A 19,826-nucleotide genomic window follows, 5' to 3' on the forward strand; every position below is an offset into this window, starting at 1 on the left:
GAGTGAACATTCGCAACCACAAGAAAGGGGATTCATCATCAGAGAAAGAGGTCAGAAAAAACCAGAGCTGAAATGATGAGTGAGTATAAAAAGTTAAATATGGTTGAAAGGGAGATGAAGGGTGGAAGAACTGATGGCTTATACGGAACATCTCCATGGTCAACTGCACAACTACCTTTCTGACTATTCGAGATTGTGCAGAGCTGACCTCGAGTTACCTGATAAACGCAATGAACCTTGACGTTCCAATCTTGGTTCGTTGTTGCTGCTCTTGGTGCACCTAAGTGTGATGTTGAACCAAGGCTGGCAACTCTCGTGGCCAATCAGAACCAGCCATGTTGATGCAGTAAATCTCCAATAACGAAGAATGAGAATCGAAGGCACAGTCACTCACTCCAGTTCAGTGAGGGGTGAGCCAAGGTCTTAAGTCCACGAGCCAATCTTAGTTACCAAGGGAGAAGTTTAGAGTAATCGACCAGTCGCAACAGTATCGTGTCAGTGCTGATACAGTTGCAGAACAAGTTCAGCATGAAATACTCTCGCCTCCAAGGGTTCAACTGATAGCGTTGCCTTGTCATTGATTCATTTCGTAAGATTCAACCAAGGCATCTATAAATCCACTCTTTTCTTCTACCGTTTCCACACAACTTCTCTTCCGGGCTCCCTGGCAATTCCGTTACGACGTAAGGTAACTGTTGACTTTTGCCTTAGCTCTTTGCATGCCCCACACGCCCCCATTTTGAGATTCCTGGACTTCCATGTCTACTATTCATTCTCCGTTCTCAACCTAACTTTAACTTATCCCTTTCCTACCTATTCCCCTTCCTCAACTATTCATCGTCAACTTGACAATCTCTCACTCGTTGAGTTCAGTTTGCTCCTCGATGGATCTCGGTCTCTACACAACTCGTACAACTACCTCTGAGTTATCCTGTACGTAATCCCTTCTCTTGTCCTTACTCGTCAACTTCCTATCTGCCAAGTTGAACTGCGCTTATTGTCTTTAGCCCTGGGCCCCCGGCTCTAAGATTCCAGAATCAGATCCTCAACCAACCAGGGTGTTGGTCTTGACTCTCCCATTCCTGCTTCCCGACGCCATCCACTTCAACTTTACCTGAGGTGACCTTAATTTATTTCATCTCACCTCCCAAGCTGTGGCAGTGGCTGTACTAGTTAGTCTTCTGCCTTGCCTTACCTCACCTTAGCCTCAGGTAATACCCAAGGTAATTAATTGGCAACCTGAGTTGCGACCATTGACGCGCAAGTCAACTCACTTCTTTTCTTGCAACTACCTAAACTCGGTTTTTGATAACGCGCCATCACCTAATTCTCTGTCTCCCGTTTTTCTTTCTTTCTAAATCTCCCCAACGGTCAACCCAATTGCATTTTCATCAACTGAAGCCAGTCAACTAACGACAACTCTTTCGCGCTCCAGTATAACCAAGTGAGATATTCCTCAAGTCGCGCGCGTCATGGAAAATACGGACAGTGACAAGCCCAGGCCGGTTGCGCCGCCTGAGCCCATATCACCCGCGCTCTCTTCTGGTGCTCCCAAGCCGTCAACTTCTGGAGCTGCATCACCAGCTCGTGTTCCAACGCCAGACTCTGCCCTCGTCATAAAGGTTAAGAGCCCTTTGGTTGAGAGCGCGCCTGTTAACGTTGCAACAACCGGTATATCTGCTACCCCAGCGCCCAGAGCCGCATCACCACCAGCAGCCATGCCGCCATCACCATTACCAAAGGCTTCAACTCCAGCTCCAGTTACTAAGGATCGCGCTCCATCACCGGCGAACGCGCATTCACCTAGTACTGCTAATGGTAAGTCACCAGTTGCTGCTCCGTCTGCCGCTATAAGCGCATCACCAAGGCAAGTTACATTTCCGTTGTCATGGGTTGTTACTCTTTCTTTCTCTATCCTCAAACCTCCCCAAACTCGTCAAAACATTCACGTCGTGTTGGATTGCTTCGCCATCATGTCTTCGCGTCCTCAGCCAGTCAAGTGATTGAGCCAGAGAGTGAGCGAGTGGCGTGGCTTCGAACAAGGGTTTACGGCCTAAGTTAGTTGGCATTGCCCGATTTGTCAACACAAGGGCAATTGTTGTTGACCGCATCTGACCTGACTGTATCTCATCGTGATTTCTTGAAAGATACGGTGACTCTGAATCTAATCACCGTCGACGAATCAAGGAAGTGACAGGATTTGATCCCAAGCGGTGTCGAATGTTGCCCAACATGAACCGAATAGGCTGAATCACTCACTGCCGCAAGTTGCATTCACACTCTTTAGTTGGAGATGTAGCTGCAACTGCACTGCAACTTTCCTGCTTCAATGACAACTGGCAGCAGCGATTGTCTTCCTCTCTCTCTCTTGTTTTATCCTAGCTCAAACCTTCTTTCCTGCTCATGCTTTCATCTTTGTTTTGGTATTATTTGCTTGTGTTTTGTCTCAACATACACCCTCATCCTTCAAAGTTTTTGGCAAACTCAACTATTCTTTTGACCTTGTACTGAGAAAGAGGAGGATTTTGGAGCCAACCACACGCTCTCACATTCACCCTCAGGGTGCGGACCCAAGACTATGGTTTCTGTAAAAAAACCTTAGGTACCCCAGCTCTTCTTCCCATTCCCCCTTTGGTCTCACATCCTTGCCCCTGTAACATCGTCATCTTTCACCTCGTACTGGATATTATACACCCCTGCAACCACGTCAGGCTTCATCAACCTAACAAACCTCACCTCAACTTGACGATGGATTCGGGATCTCGTCAGCCCCAGCCCGCATCTTTTCTTATACTATATACACCGGTGCTTTATTAGATCGAGTGGTCGTTGGGCATCTTACTTTCTGCCCGAGTTCAGCAGTGGTTGACTTGATTCAATGCATTTGTCTTATACCACCCTGTGTTTCAGAATATAGCGCTGGCCAATGAATCACATCTAACTCACCCTCACAGACAGACCAACGGTCGCAAGATTTCCATCGGCGACGCAGACGTTGAAAGCGAGCTAAGTGAGCCGGCGAGCACTGTACATTCTCCGTCAGGGGTCGACTTCAACGAACTTGAGGACGAGATAGTAGTGGGCGCTCGCACTAACGGTATTCGCAAGTCGTCACCTCTTCGGCCAGCATCTGAAGCCGATGACGAGATTATGGGAGATGCTGAGGATGAGCCCGTGGCTTCCCACTATCCAAAGAGAAAACGCAACTCTATTTTCCATGACCTGAGTGAAAGGAAAATGGAGCCGGTGAGGTCTCTCGCTGACGAACGACAACCACAAGCAACTACAACGAAGAGCAAGCCTCCACGTTTAAGCACCGGAAGTGTCAAAGGCGTCACCATAGGATATTGGAGAGACTCAGAGGCTCCTACAGTGGATCTTAAACATGCCGTCATTGGTTTCATCGATGTTCGCGAGCGATTACGGACCCGTATCCAGCCCACCACATTATCTGGAGAAACGATATCAGATGAATACCCCTTGCCACCAGGACCTGGCGGAAGTTGGGTAACCTTCGACAAGATTGTGTTTTTGGATCATCTTGTGGGCTTAGACCAGCTACAGGTGAAGGAGTATGTCAAGATCCGCGCCGAAGCGATTGGGACAGACGAGCTTGAGGGAGAGAGAGTTGCTGCTGAGAAGGCTGCCGTCAAAGAAGCAGTCCGTCGGGCCAATCTCAACTCCACTGCCGAGCACGGCACAAATCTACCTCAGGTTGCTTATGGAGTTGATCTTCCCGAACACTTGCAACAGAATCGCGATGCCAAAAGGAGGAGGACGAGCGGAGGGTTTGCGCCAGCCAATCCTCCTCCCTCAAATGGCCCTGTCATTGAACACACTCCCATTCAGCCAGCCCCCGGTGGCCCGCAACCTTTGCGACATACCGTCGATCCCCTGCCCGGCACCAGACCTACCCGAATTCTTATTGGGCATTGGGCAAAGTCCAACTCGCCGGATCCTCGTGATCGCCATGCAGTATACGGAATCTTGGGACAGAATGATATGTTCCGCGTTAAGCTGGTACGGGAGACGCGCGATGGACGTTTCGTGGAAGGAAACTTCCCCGCTGGGGCTGGCGCACTCTGGATCGCATACGAGGAAGTTGCATTTGAGCCGCACTTGAAAAACCTAGCACGGAACGAGATCAAGGAATATTGCCGTGTTCGACAGTATCAGATAGACATGGGAGAGAAAGAAGGGGAGCGAACCTCAAACGAGACCAAAGCTGTTTATGAAGCACAGGCAAGGGCCGCGGGGACGAATTACAAGGCGCCTGCTCCCTTGTCTATCGCACCCGCTCTACCCCGTCTTCCAGGCGATTATGGCGAAGAATCTGATCAGACAGGGCGAATGGGATATGGAGGCCATGAGTTGCGTCAGAGTCGCCGCGTCGAGGCCGCCAGAGCCGAAGCACGCCAGTCATACATAGATATTGACACTCCTCCTCAACCTGCGCCAGCTCCTCGCCAAACCACGGGCAGGACATCGTTGAACAACAATGCGATCGAAAGAACATCGGCTCTAGCGGAGCGTGAGATTGCACGCGTCGAGCTCGCTCAGGAACGCGCTCATCTGCAAGCAGCGAACCGTGAACGTGCAGCAGCCGCAGCCGCTCAGGCAGCCCAAGCCGCTGCCGCGAATATCCCTGGCATGGCCGTTAACGGGCGGCAGCAATTACACGAGCGGGACGAAATGCAACGCCTCAATAAAGTCTGGGCGCGCCAGGAAAGCCTCCGACTAAGAACAAATGCCGAAGATGCAAAGATGTACGCCGGGGTGAAGTATGAACGCAAGACGCAAGGCCCATTTACTGGGAAACTCGTTTCACAAGGCACCATTATCAATATCGACGGCGAGGACTACATTGAGTACCGTGTCCTCGCCAAGCCGTCGTTCTTCTAGAATGATGATTGAGCTGTATGGGCACTGGGGCTCATCCATCAGCTCCGACGAAGTGAGGGCTTGAAAGCAGAAACAAAGCCCGATACATCACCGACTCACATTACCTTTAATATTTATCTACACATCACCTGCAGCAAGACGCCTTTGTTTCAGGTTCAACCTCTGTATACCATGGGAAAGGAGAAGACTTTTGACAAGATGTTGAGGTTTTGAGCAAGACAGAAGTTTGGGGCTCTACAGAAAAGGACTCGGTCCACTTGCACTAGAATGGCTCTTGATGCTAACCTTTCTTTTCTTTTCTTTTCTTTTGTTACTTTATACCTGATGGTCGTGTTTCATCATACTATAGGTCAAGGTTGGGAGGTGGAATGGATGTGTCTAGCAGATTAGACTCCGCGGAAACGGAGAGGATGGTGTTTGGGGTCGGTGTGCTGCGGAATTATACCCGGTATAGGCAGACGGTATTACATTGCTCTTGTATGAACTAGATATACTTTTTATTTTTATTTTTAATTGATGCTCTGGAAGCATGTACTGGACTGGACGTAACATCGTGACCACCATGGCTTGTATATTTGTGTTAAAAGAAACTACCGACATCGTTGCGAGTTAGCTTCAGAAGGTGATGTCTTATTTCGAGATGCAGTCGAGCAAGCATAAGATGACCAAGGTTGGTACTGCAACGCTGTCGCATATAGTACTGTAATGTGGCCGACTTGAGTCCTCCTGTGGATAATAGCGCAACGCTCTTGTACTATTGGGTTATTTATCATCAATGATTACTTACAGACCGGCACCGTGATAGAAATTTATGTGTATCCTGCAGCAAGGATCGCTTGCGGGAGTTCAATATGTGTAATCATGTTTTGGTGTGAGGCAGCATGTGCGTGTGCTATATGCTAGAATACGAGCCCACCCTTGTATCAAATCCTCTCCAGCCGTCATCGTATAGGGGTCAGTACATCAGTTTGTGGCTCTTTGAAGCACTGAAAACGCAAGTTCGAGTCTTGCTGACGGCAAAAGAATTATCTTTTGCTATTTTTGGCGATTGGTTTTTATATACTTTTTTATATCCTTAGAGTTTATTTTGCATTTTGTGGTCGACGCTGTTATTTGAATGGGGAGTCAATGCCGGTGGTGTAAATGAGATATCAGTGTGACACAGTGAATGAATGATGCATTGTTTCCAGTTGGGAGAGAATACGACCGGAAATAATACATTGGTCCTTGCTTGAAGAACAGAAAGATATTGGAATGTCTATCGTTTATAAGTATCGGCTAACGATTTGTGCAAACACATAATCCATCAAAGTAGGCTGCTTCACAATTGTACAAACGTCATGACGTTTAGAATGCATCACGCTTGCGATTGATCCGTTGGATTTGGTCAAGAAGCTGTTTGTGGGATACTTGATAGAGATCAACTGTTTACCTTGCACAGTCCGATGATGGGCCTCGGGAAAGATATCGGTCCTTTGGGCGGTCTGTAACACATCACGAAGGAGAAGGCTCCCTTTGCGGAAATATACTCGAGTATGTAATCCGCTATCTCGGAGACTCTATAGTTGCCAATAGTGACGGACTGGGACAGAGTCACAAGAGAAGATACACTCGGAGTAACTCCACTTGGTGGAATGTGATGACCAGAAGAGTAACGAGTAAGAAGTCATAGCTAGCTGGTCATCACATATACGGATGATGACTCTCCCGAAGTGCCTATCCTCATGACGTCAACGAGTCCCGTCGGGATGGTATGGCCTATGCTTGCTCTTTAGCAGGCAGCGCAGTGGTTCGCTGATTTGTGCAAGGGTTTATCAGCTCTTCAGGAGAGTCAAGTACAAATACGAGGTTCAGACTCGGCCAATCGTGTGTATCACAGAGACAGAAGTTTCTATTTGGGGCGAGTGCCCAGACTCGAGAACTCCCACGTGAGTAGGACTCATTTCATGCGGTGAGAGGTCGATGGCGTTCGTCCCTTGTGCATACATAACCCCTGCTGCAGAGGTTCCGTTTCACAATATGAGGGTGAGCAGAGCACGTCGTAGACGCTGGACTACAAGACTCTAATGCGCTGTGCCGAGTCAGCCTCTGCTCAGCTCAGAGTCGTGCATTGGATAGATAGACACGGTACAGCACAGTAGTAATGTCTCGTCTTTCACCGCAAAAGTGAGGTGCATATTTTGGAACAATTGTTATGCAGAGTTGAATCATGTGTCTCTGATTGTGTCAGCGTCCACCAGTAGCAGTAGGATCAAACATACGGAGGATAGATGATCTGCTGCAAGATACCGTCTCATAGACATGAGAGAAAACAAACATCAAACGGGGAGTCTTCTAAAGAGTGGCAATCTGCAGTGCATTTCAGCTCTTCCAACACGCGGGAAAACATGGCTTCAGTGGGGGGAGAGGGTCTTGTGTAACCACGAGCAAACGGTGAACGCGCAACTGAGGTTTGGAGGGAGGGAGACTCGAACGAGAGAAAAGGATAGATACAGATAGATAGACACTATAGTATGTGCATATCCTTTACATAGCCTTTTACTCGAAACCTCAACAAGAATTGCCGGCCACGTCGTCTCTGAGGGAAGATATACTCTCACTCAAAGTATTGTATTAGCGAAAACACACTCAGCAGAGTTGGTTACCTAGAATGCAACATCCTTGTCGAATACTCGCTTGGCCTACCAAACAACAACCGTTTATGCCATTGCAACACACAACGCAGCTGAAGCATGTCTTTCTCTCCCTCCGGCTCCCATTTCCCTGTAAACACCGTCCCTTCTATAATGTCATGCCATGTCATGTCATGTCATACACCAACAAACATCGGCTTCTAGACTTTCCACCCTCCCCCATCCATTCACCCATCGTGGCAGCCACAACTAGAAATCCCGCTGAGGAAACAAACGAAAGAAGCCTCGAAAACCTTCTGGTATAGGAAATATTCTCCGTCCGCCACGATGCAAGCCCCCCTCGTGTCTACCAAGTTTGAGTGGATGGAAGGGAGAGAAGGCACACGAGGCTATTCTCGTCGGACGCGGGTAACTGCGGTGTTGATGCCGTGTAACACTTGAACAAACAAGGACGCAGACATACATTACATTGCATACTCAATTGAGGCTGTATGATAGCGGTAGAGTCACGGAGGCACCAGCCTGATCTTGTCCATGCTACCGGTCCTGCCGTGGGAACTGTCACCGGTTTGTGCTTCGTACTTTTGGGGCCTGGTCTGAAGACTTTGGTTTGTGATTTGTTGGTCACAGAATGATCAGAGTGACAGCTACAGCTGCAGTTGCAACTGTTATAGGTCTAGGTTCAACAGAGGAAAAAAGGACAAGCTAACAATGTGAGATGCGGTCTCCTCAAGTATTCCTCACCTCGCTCGTTTGACCCTTTTCTCTTTTCTCCGTCTCCTCCTCCCGTTTTTTTTTTTAATATTTTAAATCAGCCTATTACTTTCCGTTTTTATCATTATCGTCTCTATCCCTCTCACTTCGAGTTACCTCCTCTTAATTCAGCTGAAACTCCAGAGCATGTCCCATCAATAACACACCCTCTCCCTTCCGTCTTCCTCACTCTTCCAAATGTCCACCAAGACTAAAGGCTGCAGCGGCCACAGCTGGGGCTTCATTGCGCCTGATGTTCAGGATCCGCCACTATGCATCAGCCTGTGTAGGGAGAGGTTCCTCAAGGAGCTGGTGCCAGGGGATGAGACAATTGAGCGCGTGTGCGAGGTTCTTCAAGACAGGGACTGGATGGAAGAGGAGCAGCCTTTTCGGGCGCTTTATTGTTGTGATGCTCAGGCTTGTGGCGTGGATAACCTGGGCGAGGGTGGAAAAGATCGTATGTGATGATGGCTTTGGGTCGTTGAGATGCTAACAGATGTAGCGAATGTGAATTGGCTCATCAATACTTGTCAAGAGTAAGCTCACCTCTACTACATCTCTTGATTGCTTATACTGACATGTTGAAGCCATGGTTACCACTCTATAATAGACCCGGGTCCTCCACAACCATATCACATTTGTGATCCTGAATCTCTCAACGACGACAAAGACTGTCAACAAGTAAAGGGAACAGACAAGTCACAGGATGCGTCATCTCAAACGACGGCGGGGGCTTCAACAGCAGAGAGTACGCTACAAGCAACGACAAGACCAACAACATTAGAAACAACTTCAGTTCCAATACAAAGCTCAATACCAGAAACCACATATTCCACCACAACAGACCCTTCAACACTCGCAACCTCCGACCCCTCAAGCAGCAACTCAAACGAAACCAACAAAGGAATGCCTTTGGGCGTCAAAGTCACAATAGCTATCATCTCAGTCGTCGGTCTCCTCGCCATCGCCGCCCTCATATTCTGCCTCCTTCGAAGACGTCGATCTCGCAAGACTGATATTCGGAGACTCATCAAACATCCATCTTCACCTCCTCCTCGCGCAGACTCACCTACGCCTTTGGTTTCACCGACTATTTCCCATACAGATCCTGACGGTGTCCCGCTTACACCGCCTGCACGACTTCGAGAGCGAAGATTTCTAGCTGATGAGCCGAATGGGTTTCCTGCGTCTCCGGTGTATTCACCAACAAGCAGTAAACTCTCGCCGCGGCATGAGAGGACACTGAGGATTTATAGTGCCAATCAAGTTCCCATGATAGTCATGACGGCACCTGATGGAGGAAAAGTCAGGGATGATGGATCGCTCAGTTTCAGCGATGGGATTATCACTCCTCCGCCTTCCGCTCATATAGCACCTCTTGGCTATAACACCCAAACTTCTCCACCAAGACCCCCAAGATCTCGCGATGCTTCATTTAACATGCTCGCTAGTCCTGGGCCTCCACCCACGAGGGCACTTCCATCGACGCCTCCTTATCGCCCATCTACTCCAGCATCACCACCCCGAAAAGGAACGATGCCTCTCTGAGACTTCAGAGATACTCAAATTCATATCACACCCGAAGCCATGTCGAGTTTATAGAAATGCTTCTATTTCGGAGACTACAGATGATGGCTATCTTGAGATAATGGGATCGACAGGATAGACGTTAGATATCGTACACGACGCATGTATGTATGTATGAAGACACAGAGAGCAGTGGTCAAGAGTCACACGATCCACAACATGTAAATTTATCCCTAACAGGCACTTTCACTACAGTACTTTACTTTATTTCTTCTATGTAGCATACTTACTTACGTATCCCATCCTCTAAATACCAATTTCCTTCAGTGACTTAACAAGATCCGTCACACTCTGCTCAATGCTGATCCAGTCAATCTTGAGCAACTTCTCCGTCTCCTGCGTATCAATCTTAAAGATCTGATCCTTAGGAGGAAGCTCTCCGCCCTTGACTTCTGGCCCAGGGAGTCTATCCTTAAACTCCGGAAAGTTCTTAGCAACAGCGTCGACAATCTCACGGTGTGAGAACCATCCAGCTGTAGCAAAGAGTCGCTTTCCACCAGCGTTAGGTTCCTCGAGACCTCTGACGTGAGCACGAGCAGCATCTCGAACGTCAATCCATAACGGAACAGGTGTACAAGGAGGAATCTCGTCTTTCCAACCCCCCCTCAAAAGCTTAACGATCCTCTCATTGGAAGTGTTGATGCTCTCAAGTGTAGCAAGATGCTTTGATACAGGTCCCAGAACCAGAGGCGGACAAACAGTCACGATATCGAAAGAGGGCTTCTTTTCAGCGACAAAGTCCCAAGCTGCACGCTCAGCGAGAGTCTTTGAGGCGCGGTAGGCAGTCATGAATGAGCTGCTAATGTCGTCGATTGTGACGGGGTTCCAGGTCTTTTCTGAGAAGACGTGAGAACCGTCTGTGAAGTGTGCTTCGTCGAGAATAGAGGCGAAGGATGAGGTTATGACGACTCGCTTCACGCCTGGTGCCGTGGCGTGGAGGGCTTTGAGAATGCCTGTTGTACCGATGACGGCTGGGTCTATAAGATCCTTCTTAGGGTCGGCTAGATAATGTCAGTCAGTCATTTAAGCATGGTCCCTACACTGAGACTCACTGATGTTGTAGTGGAAAGGACTAGCAACATGAATAACAGCGTCAAGACCAGGCGTCTTTGCTACTTCATCAAAAGCATCAGGCTTAGCAATGTCTGGCACAAGAACGATCTCTAGCTTTCCAGCCTCGGCTTTATCTGGGAATGCATTACGGATCTTTTGGGCTTTATCCTCTGAGCGGACGGTTGTCACGACGGCGTAGTCCTTTTCAAGGAGTTGTTCCAGAGTGTGAGCTGAAGTTTGTTAGATAGGTACTATCCTTCATTGTTCTCAAAAGAGCACAGCATACCGGCAATGAAGCCTGAGCCACCTGTGATATCATTAGTGATTGACTCAGCATGAAGATATAATGAGGACTTACCAGTGAGGAGAACCTTTGTCATGATGATAGCTTTACCAATTGAGCGTTATGCAGTTGTATAATTGAGTTTATATATTTGTTGAGTGAGTATCAACAGTCAAAGAAGAATCTCAAGACGCAATATCTCGTCGTTTGACGTCAATGGCCTCTTATACCTCGGATACACATTGGGGGTCTTTGATAAACTGGGCCCGCATTCGTCATTCCAAGTTGGGGGATTCGACGATTCACTTTCCCCTCCCCCACGTTCTCTTCCTCTTTTGTAACTATATGCAACTCTATTCATCTTCCGCTACCGGAGAATTTCACTCCAACTACAATCCCATTAATAAGCCCAAGATCGTATTTGACGACCCTATCATATCAGATCATGTATATATATATATACACACATACATATTCAAGTCAATCACAATAAGGAACTGAAGAATATCACATATCTCATAACCGTCCATAAAATACACATACAAAATAAATTATTACAATCGAGACAGATAACCGAGAGGGTAAATCCATATACACGCTTGGTGTAGGCCTATGCCAAAGATTCGCTGCATCGTCTCCCCTATTCCTAGTTGATAATGATGGCTCATCTTGGCTCCTGACTTCCTTCACGTTGCCACTTTGCTCCAACGGATAAAAGTCTATATCAACATAGACATCAATCGCTAAGCGTATGCCCAGGCCAGTTTGCCCCTCGCTAGGAAGTCCCATTCTCGTTCATGTCTCGCAAGGGCATGCCGTCCAATTCCATACGCAATGCTCGCTGTAGAAATATGCGCTTGAGTTGGATCATCACCACTTTTTCCCACGCGTCACACAATGCATGTGGCGTGGACTAGCCATCGCATCCTCTTCGCCTTCTCTGACCCCAATCTTGGCGTGTTATCCACTACCAAACCTCGGAGCTCACCCTTCAGTGTTTGATGTGTCTGCTGCAGCTGGTGGCGCGGGTGTCTGCGGAGGTTGAGGATGAGTCACGCCGCCGAGACCAGGAGGTGTCGGGGCTTGCTGAGGGATAGGCAATGTCATGGGTCCCTTAGGAGCGATGATACGCCCAGGGAGGCTCTCACCGCGAATCACCTTCTCCACTTCGGCCTTGTCCAAAGTCTCGTACTTAACAAGAGCCTTGGCTAACAAGTCGAGTTCGCTTCGCTTGTCCGTCAACAGTTTTCGTACATCCTCGTACGACTTTCGTATTGTCCTCTGAACCTCGCCTTCAATTGCTGCCTTTGTTTCCGAACTGAGGTTCTCGTATCTTCGGCCATATTCAACAGGTCCCAGAACACTAGACATGCCAAAGAGTGTCACCATCATGAAGCTCAGGTCGGTGGCCCTCTCGAGATCCTAAGAGAAATGAGTATATGATTGTGATAGCTTCTCCTTTAAAACTTACCGATGAAACACCAGATGTCACCTTGTCGTCACCGTATCGTAGCTCTTCAGCCATCTTTCCTCCAAGTGCGACGCGGATATTTGACATATACTCAGCAGCTGTGTAAGAATACTTGTCCATCTGGGGAAGTTGGGCGGTGTGGCCCAGCGAGGGACCCTTGGGGAGGATTGTGACCTTGTACAGAGTGTTTGAGCTCTCCTTATCAAAAAGCTGAACAAGCGCATGGCCAGCCTCGTGATAAGCAGTCATCTCCTTCTCCTTCTCAGTGACAACCATTGACTTGCGTTCGGAACCCATGGTGACTCGGTCGTAGGCCCATTCCATATCTTGCTTTCGAACAACACTGGCCTTGGCTCGGCTGGCTCGGAGAGCGGCAACGTTCAGCATGTTCTCAAGCTCGGCACCAGATCGACCGGGGCATCGAGCAGCAATAGCTTCGAGGTCAACATCAGGTCCAACCTTGATCTTCTTGGCGTGGTGCTTGAGAATGGCAATACGGCCACGAACATCGGGTAGTTCAACATTAACATGGCGGTCAAATCGTCCAGGTCGGGTAAGGGCCTTGTCGAGCATTTTGGGCAAGTTGGTGGCTCCGATGATGATAATTTTGCTGTCCTGATCGAAGCCATCCAATTCGGTAAGCAACTGGTTCAGTGTCTGCTTGGCATGGGCTTGGTCCCGTGGGTTTCGCTTGCCCCCAATGGCATCAAGTTCGTCGATGAAAACAATGGCAGGGGACTTGCTCTTAGCCGCGGTGAAGAGCTCACGGACTCGCTTGGCACCAACGCCAACGAATATCTCGTCAAACTCACTACCAGACATGTAGAAAAAGGGAACACCGGCTTCGCCGGCAACAGCTCGAGCAAGAAGCGTCTTACCAGTACCAGGAGGACCAACCAGGAGGACGCCCTTGGGCAGTTTAGCACCAAGATCGCTGAACTTTTCGGGATTCTTCAGAAACTCTACAACTTCTTGGAGTTCCTCTTTGGCTTCATCACAACCGTGAACATCGCTGAACCGAGTATTTTGCTTCTCAGCCTTGACCTCAGAATCTGCCTTGCTGCTAGGTCCACCGCGACGGAAAGTACTGAACGCCTCGATGGCAATAGTAACAAGCGCGAAACAGAGATAGGTGGTCACAATGAAGATGGCCAAAAACTTGAACCAGCGGAAGATAGTGGACCGAGTTGACTCCTGAACGATAACGTGGATGGGCTCACCCTTGTGGCCCATAGGATTACCACCATTGGCGGATCCAGCCACAGCAGCGTTGGCAATGCCTTGCTCATAAGTTGGCCATTGAGTTCCAGCAAAGTTTCCGTTCACAGCACCTTGCGCGTTCGCAGCTTGGTTAGCGTTAACACCAAGCATCGTGAGGGCTCGCTGGTAAGCATCGTTGGTTGCAGCGTTGGAGGCAAAGCGTCCAGATTGATATCGTTCCACAAGAATAGCAGGCATGTTGGCACGGAGAAGGAGCTGATAAAAAGCGTTTTGTGCGTTCGCATTACCGGGATTTCGATTGGCGGATTCCTCCAATGTTGCCAGCTGGTTACGGGAAATGCCATTGGAGCTGCCGAATGCTCTGCGCTGAACAGAAAATGCACCGAGAGTTGAGATACCACGAGGAGATGAGAGAATACCGGAAGAAGATTGCGAAAACGAGCGTAGGAAAGACGACTGGGTCAATACGCGGGGCTGAAATTGAGGGTGTCGCAAAATGGGGTTGGCCGCTCGAAGGCCAACACGGTCCATGATGGAAAGAGTTGTCTGAGCAGTCATCGGTTTCATAGGAGAAAATCGTGAGCGAGAGAGGGAACCAAAGTCAACTTGTTGAAGGAATTCGGGGATTTGGAGTTCGGTCACCTGTAACACAGATTAGTATGATGGTTGAAAATGTCAAACAGTTGCGACATACTCGTTGAACGTCCGCCACCTTTGTCTGTTCCACGCCATTCTTCGAAGGGACCGATCGACTGGGTGTGACTGAAGTCATATGCCGCCAGGGAGCCATGGCGATATTCGTAATCGAAGGCCATAACTCCGTTGTGGTCGCTGCCATGTTCTAGAGCCCCGTTAGTTACTGTCGGCGATAGCTCTCCCCTAAACTCCGCAACAACATACCGGCAGCATCATGGCATTATAAGCCATGCTGAGGAGTTATATGCACCAGAAGTGCTTTCGGGATGATGATTTTCGTACTGATGCTCAGGGAAAGGTTGATTGCAAAGTGTCTCGATGACGTGCAAGTAGGCAGATAGTGTGCGCCTCCGCCACGTCTAACGGTTTCTCGGGAGGCAAACGTTTGTCATACACCGAGATTGCTTCGTGATAAGCCTACTCAAAGAGAAGAATGGATTGTCTACCGCGATGCACTCATAGTGAACCGCGCGCAGGCATCATCAGTATGTAATCGATGGGGAGTTCGGTTCGCTTGCCACTCTGGTCCGCTGTTCGGCATCACACGATGGGCCCTTGCCTATTTGAGAGAATGCTGAGTCATCCTCTCTCGGCCATCAGATCTTCCGCCTCCCGATCACGGTCAAGGCACAAGCCTCTTATCATTGGTTGGGATAGGTGCTGTCTAAGTGAGAGTTGTGATGCTTTAACTGTGACTTTGCAAAACAGTTTTTGAGCAGGATTTGGTTGTCGTGATCAGTAAAAGCCTAGTGTCTGTGTTGAGGGATGGATCTGGCAGGTTAGTGGAAGTAAGACATATTGAGACCTCGATTCTAAGAGACAAAAATACTTGGAGAGGTTCAGAATCGACCTGGATGACTCTTTGATCAAGGTACCTTATGATAGGACCTATTATTCCAGATCCTTCACCCAACATCTCATATCTTTCTTTCTCGTTAAGGATAGGGCAGTTTCTAGGTTTCTTAGATCTCATGGATGGATATCTATGTGGGTATATTAGATGTGAATAAGGAGTTTCGTTTACTTTCTCCACATCTGTCATGCGTGGGTATCCTCATTTTCTCCCATGGCCCCTATCGCCTCCCAAAAGTCCCAGTAAAAACCTTCTTGTCCTCTTCAATGTCCATGAAACCCCTTTATGCCTTCTCAAAAATGCTATCCCCAATGGCCTCCCCCTACTAATTATCTGTCCAATCCAACATCGACACATTTCTCTCAAAGGGTATAGGTGCTGTTTAATGGTAAAAAAAAAAGAAAGTGAATGCCAACAAGAGTAGACAAAAGGCTCAAAAACATCGTGTCATTAGTATAATCCAAGCTATCAAGGGTTGATGACACAGGGTGCTGTAATACCAACCATCCAATATCATGTATGTTAAGCTGGAATGATGGCTGCAAAAGGTAGATTGCTCTCATAAATCCATTTATGGCAAGAAGCAAGACAGAAACGCCCAATGACATGCTTTTCGAATCGCGGATGACATCTTTCATGTGTTCCAGAGAAATGCTCGTGGATGCAATAGAACAGCACGTTTCCTCCAATAATGTCTCGATGGGTATATCCTCTTCAAGAATAATAATTAAATTCATGAAACAGAGATCGTTGTGTGGTCCAGCCTTGGTATGATCGTGATGTTACAAGTGATTATCGTAAACGGAAAGGGTTAACATCTTAACGTGTTGAATATGACGTTCGTAAAACATAGCGTGATTCAAGCAGTCATCCATCACATGCTCGCCAGTCTGCTGCTGGGTAGTTGCAATGAAGGATCTTCAAACTCAATCTTTGGCCCGTAAATATCATAAACTGCAGTTCCGTATGCAGGTAACTGTCCGATGGTTGTAACTTCGATCGGCGGGTCATAGTGTGGCCACTGCTCTTGCGGTGGGTGGGCTGACGGTGGAGCGTAGTGTCCGGCCGTTGAGGGAATATGCTGCGCTTGGGATACCACTGGCTGCTGTGGCTGAGCCATATGATGTTGAATAGGTTGCTGGTATTGAATCATTGCTGGTTGAGATTCGGCTGTTGTGTATGCTGGCTGGCTTCCAGGTTGGTGTACGTAAAAGCCCTCGGGAATCATAGGGCTGGGGACTGATGTAGCAGAAAAGGTGCTTGGACTGCTTTGAATCGACGTCGCAATTCCGGGTGCCGAATATGGAAGCTCCATGGGAGGTCGTTCCACTTGCTGCGATAGCTGGTAATGAGGCGGTACAGTGCTTGTCATGGTAGCAACACCTGGGTTCCCTGCCTCGGTGACATAGTAAGCCTGTCTTGGCATGGTTGCTGCTCGATGGACTAGCTGAACGTGTGCGTGTTGTTCGGGCACGGGAGTACCGTGGTACTCATGAGGGACACTGGCGGGAATCCCTTGCCGGCTGCCGTAATGTTGGGGCATGTGGTGGCCATGGACTTGGGATTCAAAATCAGCGTAAGAGGAGGCACGATGTAAGGGCCCGCTAGGGGCACCCTGGTTCATGGAAACCATCTCATGAGGTGACCAAGTCATCGAGGAGTGCTGAGGAGTGGAGGGAGACTCGTCATCGTCAGAATCCGAGGAGCAGTCGTCGATGTCGTTAGGGTTCATTCCTTGCTGGTGGGATCTCCGCTGGTGCTTGACCATGGTTGTTTTGCGGCAAAAGCTGAGGTCGAGTTAGTACGTGATGGGTTCAATGGTTCTGTTGCGGCCTACCTCTTGGAGCATCCATCGTGAGCGCATTTATACGGGCGCTTTCCAGTGTGAATTCGTCGATGACGAGCCAGACTTGATGACTGTGTTATTTGTTAATCCCATTCGAACCATAGGTTTGGTCTACACTTACATCCGAGAAACGTTTCCCACAACCGATGTGCTGGCATTGATGAGGCTTCTCTCCTGTGTGTGTCCGAATATGAACAGTCAGAGCGCTCCGTTGGATGAAGCTCTTCCCACAGCCAGGAATAGAGCAAGCGTATGGTCTTTCATTAGTATGTATACGATAATGCCTCTGTAGATCGGACTTTCGGTTAAAGCTCTGCAACAGAAGTTAGTCGAGTCCTACGGCCACGGATCATTTTGGCAACAAACCTTTGTGCACGATTGCCAGTCACACTGGAAGGGACGAGCAGTGGGCTCGTTCTCGACTAGCTCCATAAGTTCCATGATTTTGTTAAAACTTGGACGTGCCTCCGAGGCAATGCTTGTGTAGTGATGCAGAGATAAAGCGGAAATAGTTGTTGTCAAGATGTTAACTTGTCACAGCATAATAATTTCAGACGCTCGCTGGGGAAGACTTGAAGATCCGATGCAAAAGATGTTGTCTAAACTTGTTGAAGGAATGAAAGGTCGACGTTAGACAAAGGCCTTGGATTAGGGTATAAGAGGCGGCGGTGAGATCCAATTGTAAATAAATCAGCGATTATAAGGTGACGTATAAGTTCTGATCTGACAATCGAAGAGTGTCTATATTGTTGAAGAGCTGAAGAAGTTGTGCGATTGTCTGTATACAAAAAGGTGACGGTGTAGAGTGTCTGACGGTGGGATATAAAAAGACGGGTGAAGCTGAGAATCCAGAAGCCGGATTGTGTGGGAGCTGAGTGCTTAAGTCTTAACAGGGCGTGCCGTGTTAATGCAGGCGGTCCAAGTATTGCCTAGTGGATCGGGAGGAGATTTGGCTGGGGCTGGGGGAGAGCTTTACGCTGTGGTGGTGGTTTTTGAGGGATAATACCAGAGACCAAGTAGATGAGCCAGGGGAATATTGAAGCTTATAGTTGATTGGACTCGGAGCGAGGAAGAGTCGATAATATGACTGGCCTCCAAGGTTCGCCTGAGAGTGTTGAGTCGTGAAAACAAGCTATTTGACGTCTAGTTGAGGTGAATCGAGTCAGGTAGACAGTCGATACAGCTCCATTCAAGCCAGACAATACTGGGGGTTCGGCGACAGATATCAACAACGGTCGTCACTGGGTTATGGGCCAATGTCCGGTCCCGCTGGGTAAGGGCAGTGGAGACCAGGAGTGCTTGGGAGACGCAGAGGATAGTGTGATGTAGTGCAGTGTAGTGCAAAATAGCCAGGGCCATGCAGATGCTAAATACCAGACTGAATACCCAAGCTCAAAGGATGGGGCGTCGCAAATCTGACTCCAGTTGTAGGCGTGCAGCGAGCATGGTATACATACGCCAGGGCTATCAAGGAACCACGCAGGAGATCAGAGGAGGAGTCAAGGGATCCCTGCACTGCAACAGCGGGCTTCAGTGGGTCCCATCCGGCAGCGAGTGAACTGGGGGGCACAGATGAGGGATCGAGAGAGGACGGCAGGTGGAGGGTGGATGAGCGTGACGAAAGGAAACGGAGGGAGGCTGATAAAAGAGGGAGATGAAGAGAGACGTATCCAGGGTCGGGGGGTGACGAGTAAAGCAAAGCAAGGTCAGGTAAGGCAAGTCAAGATATGGAGAAGAGGGCTGGCACTAACACCAGAACTGAGACGAGGTATACCTTTTCCAACATTGAGTACAGTAGCATCCATCCGTCGAGACCTCTCTAGGCTACCTTGGTTTGTGTCGATGGCGGCGTACAGTAGTTTCCATTGTGGGCTAAGAAGTGCAAATAACGCCTCTGTCCCGCCCTCGAGACATAGTCTCGTTTCTTGTACCATATAAAAATGGTATTGCATGGTATGTTCTATGAATGTACCAACTCGAATAATGATCCGAGGTGGTGTAGTGCCGGCCGCTATCCAGTCTCTTAGTGCGCTTGAGGGCTACTAACGCTCTGGTCCCATTACTGTATTTCGCTGCACCTCGCCTTGGCTTTGGCAACTTGCCGTTCGGTTTAATTGTGTAGGGGCTATCTCGTCGTTCTGCCCCATGTTACAAGACTTTTTCCCTGGAGTCATCGAATGTTTTTTGGTTTGTCTTTATTCCCAAAGCATTAACCAGGCCAGCTAGTCCAGGCTAGAGCACATTAGAGGGGAGGGACATTTTGGCACGCACTACCTTAGAGGCACCCTCTCCTCTGCAAGTTCCAGGACGTTGAACCAGTCTACGGCGGCGGATGGGGACGGGGACAGGGGGAACAGAAGCCGAGGAGTCTAAACCAGTTGATGGCGTCTAGTTTGGGGCGTCAAGGCAAGGGATGGCAGATCCCTCTAAATGCGCCGCTGTCTTTTGCTCTGCGGAGGTGGAATTGGGAGCGGTCACTGGCTGGAAGGCTGAACAACGACTGATTGACTGGCTACATATACAGTGCA

General features: G+C 48.7%; 6 protein-coding genes and 1 non-coding gene across 10 annotated transcripts; 4 read left to right on the forward strand and 3 right to left on the reverse strand.

Annotated features, from left to right (window-relative positions):
* Window positions 1-687: 687 nt before the first annotated feature.
* FOIG_00323 (uncharacterized protein) lies at window positions 688-5,447 on the forward strand. Of its 4 annotated transcripts, none has more exons than XM_031196409.1 (4): window positions 688-933; window positions 1,008-1,223; window positions 1,436-1,867; window positions 2,955-5,446. In XM_031196409.1, the coding sequence occupies exons 3-4, from the start codon at window positions 1,473-1,475 to the stop codon at window positions 4,900-4,902; spliced, it is 2,343 nt and encodes a 780-aa protein (XP_031072176.1). In that variant the 5' UTR covers window positions 688-933; window positions 1,008-1,223; window positions 1,436-1,472; the 3' UTR covers window positions 4,903-5,446. The 4 variants fall into 4 exon arrangements, with proteins under 4 accessions (XP_031072176.1, XP_031072177.1, XP_031072175.1 ...); XM_031196410.1 differs by having other exon boundaries at window positions 1,008-1,172; window positions 2,955-5,445; XM_031196411.1 differs by having other exon boundaries at window positions 785-933; window positions 1,008-1,119; window positions 2,955-5,445.
* A 392-nt stretch (window positions 5,448-5,839) lies between these two features.
* On the forward strand, window positions 5,840-5,921 carry FOIG_00324. Its single transcript has one exon. It is a non-coding gene; the product is annotated as a tRNA-His (tRNA).
* Window positions 5,922-8,486: 2,565 nt separating this feature from the next.
* FOIG_00325 (uncharacterized protein) lies at window positions 8,487-9,971 on the forward strand (the record flags this gene model as incomplete). The annotated part of the gene is made up of 3 exons (XM_031196412.1): window positions 8,487-8,745; window positions 8,791-8,824; window positions 8,876-9,971. 3 exons carry the CDS (start codon window positions 8,487-8,489, stop codon window positions 9,834-9,836), a joined length of 1,254 nt encoding a protein of 417 aa, XP_031072179.1. The 3' UTR covers window positions 9,837-9,971.
* A 47-nt stretch (window positions 9,972-10,018) lies between these two features.
* On the reverse strand, window positions 10,019-11,521 carry FOIG_00326 (dihydroflavonol-4-reductase). The gene is made up of 4 exons (XM_031196413.1): window positions 11,287-11,521; window positions 11,215-11,235; window positions 10,928-11,158; window positions 10,019-10,876 (listed from the first exon to the last, which is right to left on the reverse strand). Exons 1-4 carry the CDS (start codon window positions 11,306-11,308, stop codon window positions 10,122-10,124), a joined length of 1,029 nt encoding a protein of 342 aa, XP_031072180.1. The 5' UTR covers window positions 11,309-11,521; the 3' UTR covers window positions 10,019-10,121.
* A 51-nt stretch (window positions 11,522-11,572) lies between these two features.
* On the reverse strand, window positions 11,573-15,130 carry FOIG_00327 (ATP-dependent metalloprotease). The gene is made up of 4 exons (XM_031196414.1): window positions 14,804-15,130; window positions 14,598-14,744; window positions 12,683-14,545; window positions 11,573-12,633 (listed from the first exon to the last, which is right to left on the reverse strand). Exons 1-4 carry the CDS (start codon window positions 14,828-14,830, stop codon window positions 12,196-12,198), a joined length of 2,475 nt encoding a protein of 824 aa, XP_031072181.1. The 5' UTR covers window positions 14,831-15,130; the 3' UTR covers window positions 11,573-12,195.
* Window positions 15,131-15,457: 327 nt separating this feature from the next.
* On the reverse strand, window positions 15,458-18,745 carry FOIG_00328 (uncharacterized protein). Its single transcript, XM_031196415.1, has 4 exons — window positions 17,665-18,745; window positions 17,420-17,611; window positions 17,290-17,369; window positions 15,458-17,239 (listed from the first exon to the last, which is right to left on the reverse strand). The coding sequence occupies exons 1-4, from the start codon at window positions 17,737-17,739 to the stop codon at window positions 16,327-16,329; spliced, it is 1,260 nt and encodes a 419-aa protein (XP_031072182.1). The 5' UTR covers window positions 17,740-18,745; the 3' UTR covers window positions 15,458-16,326.
* On the forward strand, window positions 18,382-19,802 carry FOIG_00329 (uncharacterized protein; the record flags this gene model as incomplete). The annotated part of the gene is made up of 3 exons (XM_031196416.1): window positions 18,382-18,397; window positions 18,761-19,008; window positions 19,605-19,802. The coding sequence occupies 3 exons, from the start codon at window positions 18,382-18,384 to the stop codon at window positions 19,800-19,802; spliced, it is 462 nt and encodes a 153-aa protein (XP_031072183.1).
* Between the last annotated feature and the right edge of the window lie 24 nt (window positions 19,803-19,826).

The sequence above is a fragment of the Fusarium odoratissimum genome (assembly GCF_000260195.1).
Source record: "Fusarium odoratissimum NRRL 54006 unplaced genomic scaffold supercont1.1, whole genome shotgun sequence".
In the NCBI taxonomy this organism is placed as follows: domain Eukaryota; kingdom Fungi; phylum Ascomycota; class Sordariomycetes; order Hypocreales; family Nectriaceae; genus Fusarium; species Fusarium odoratissimum.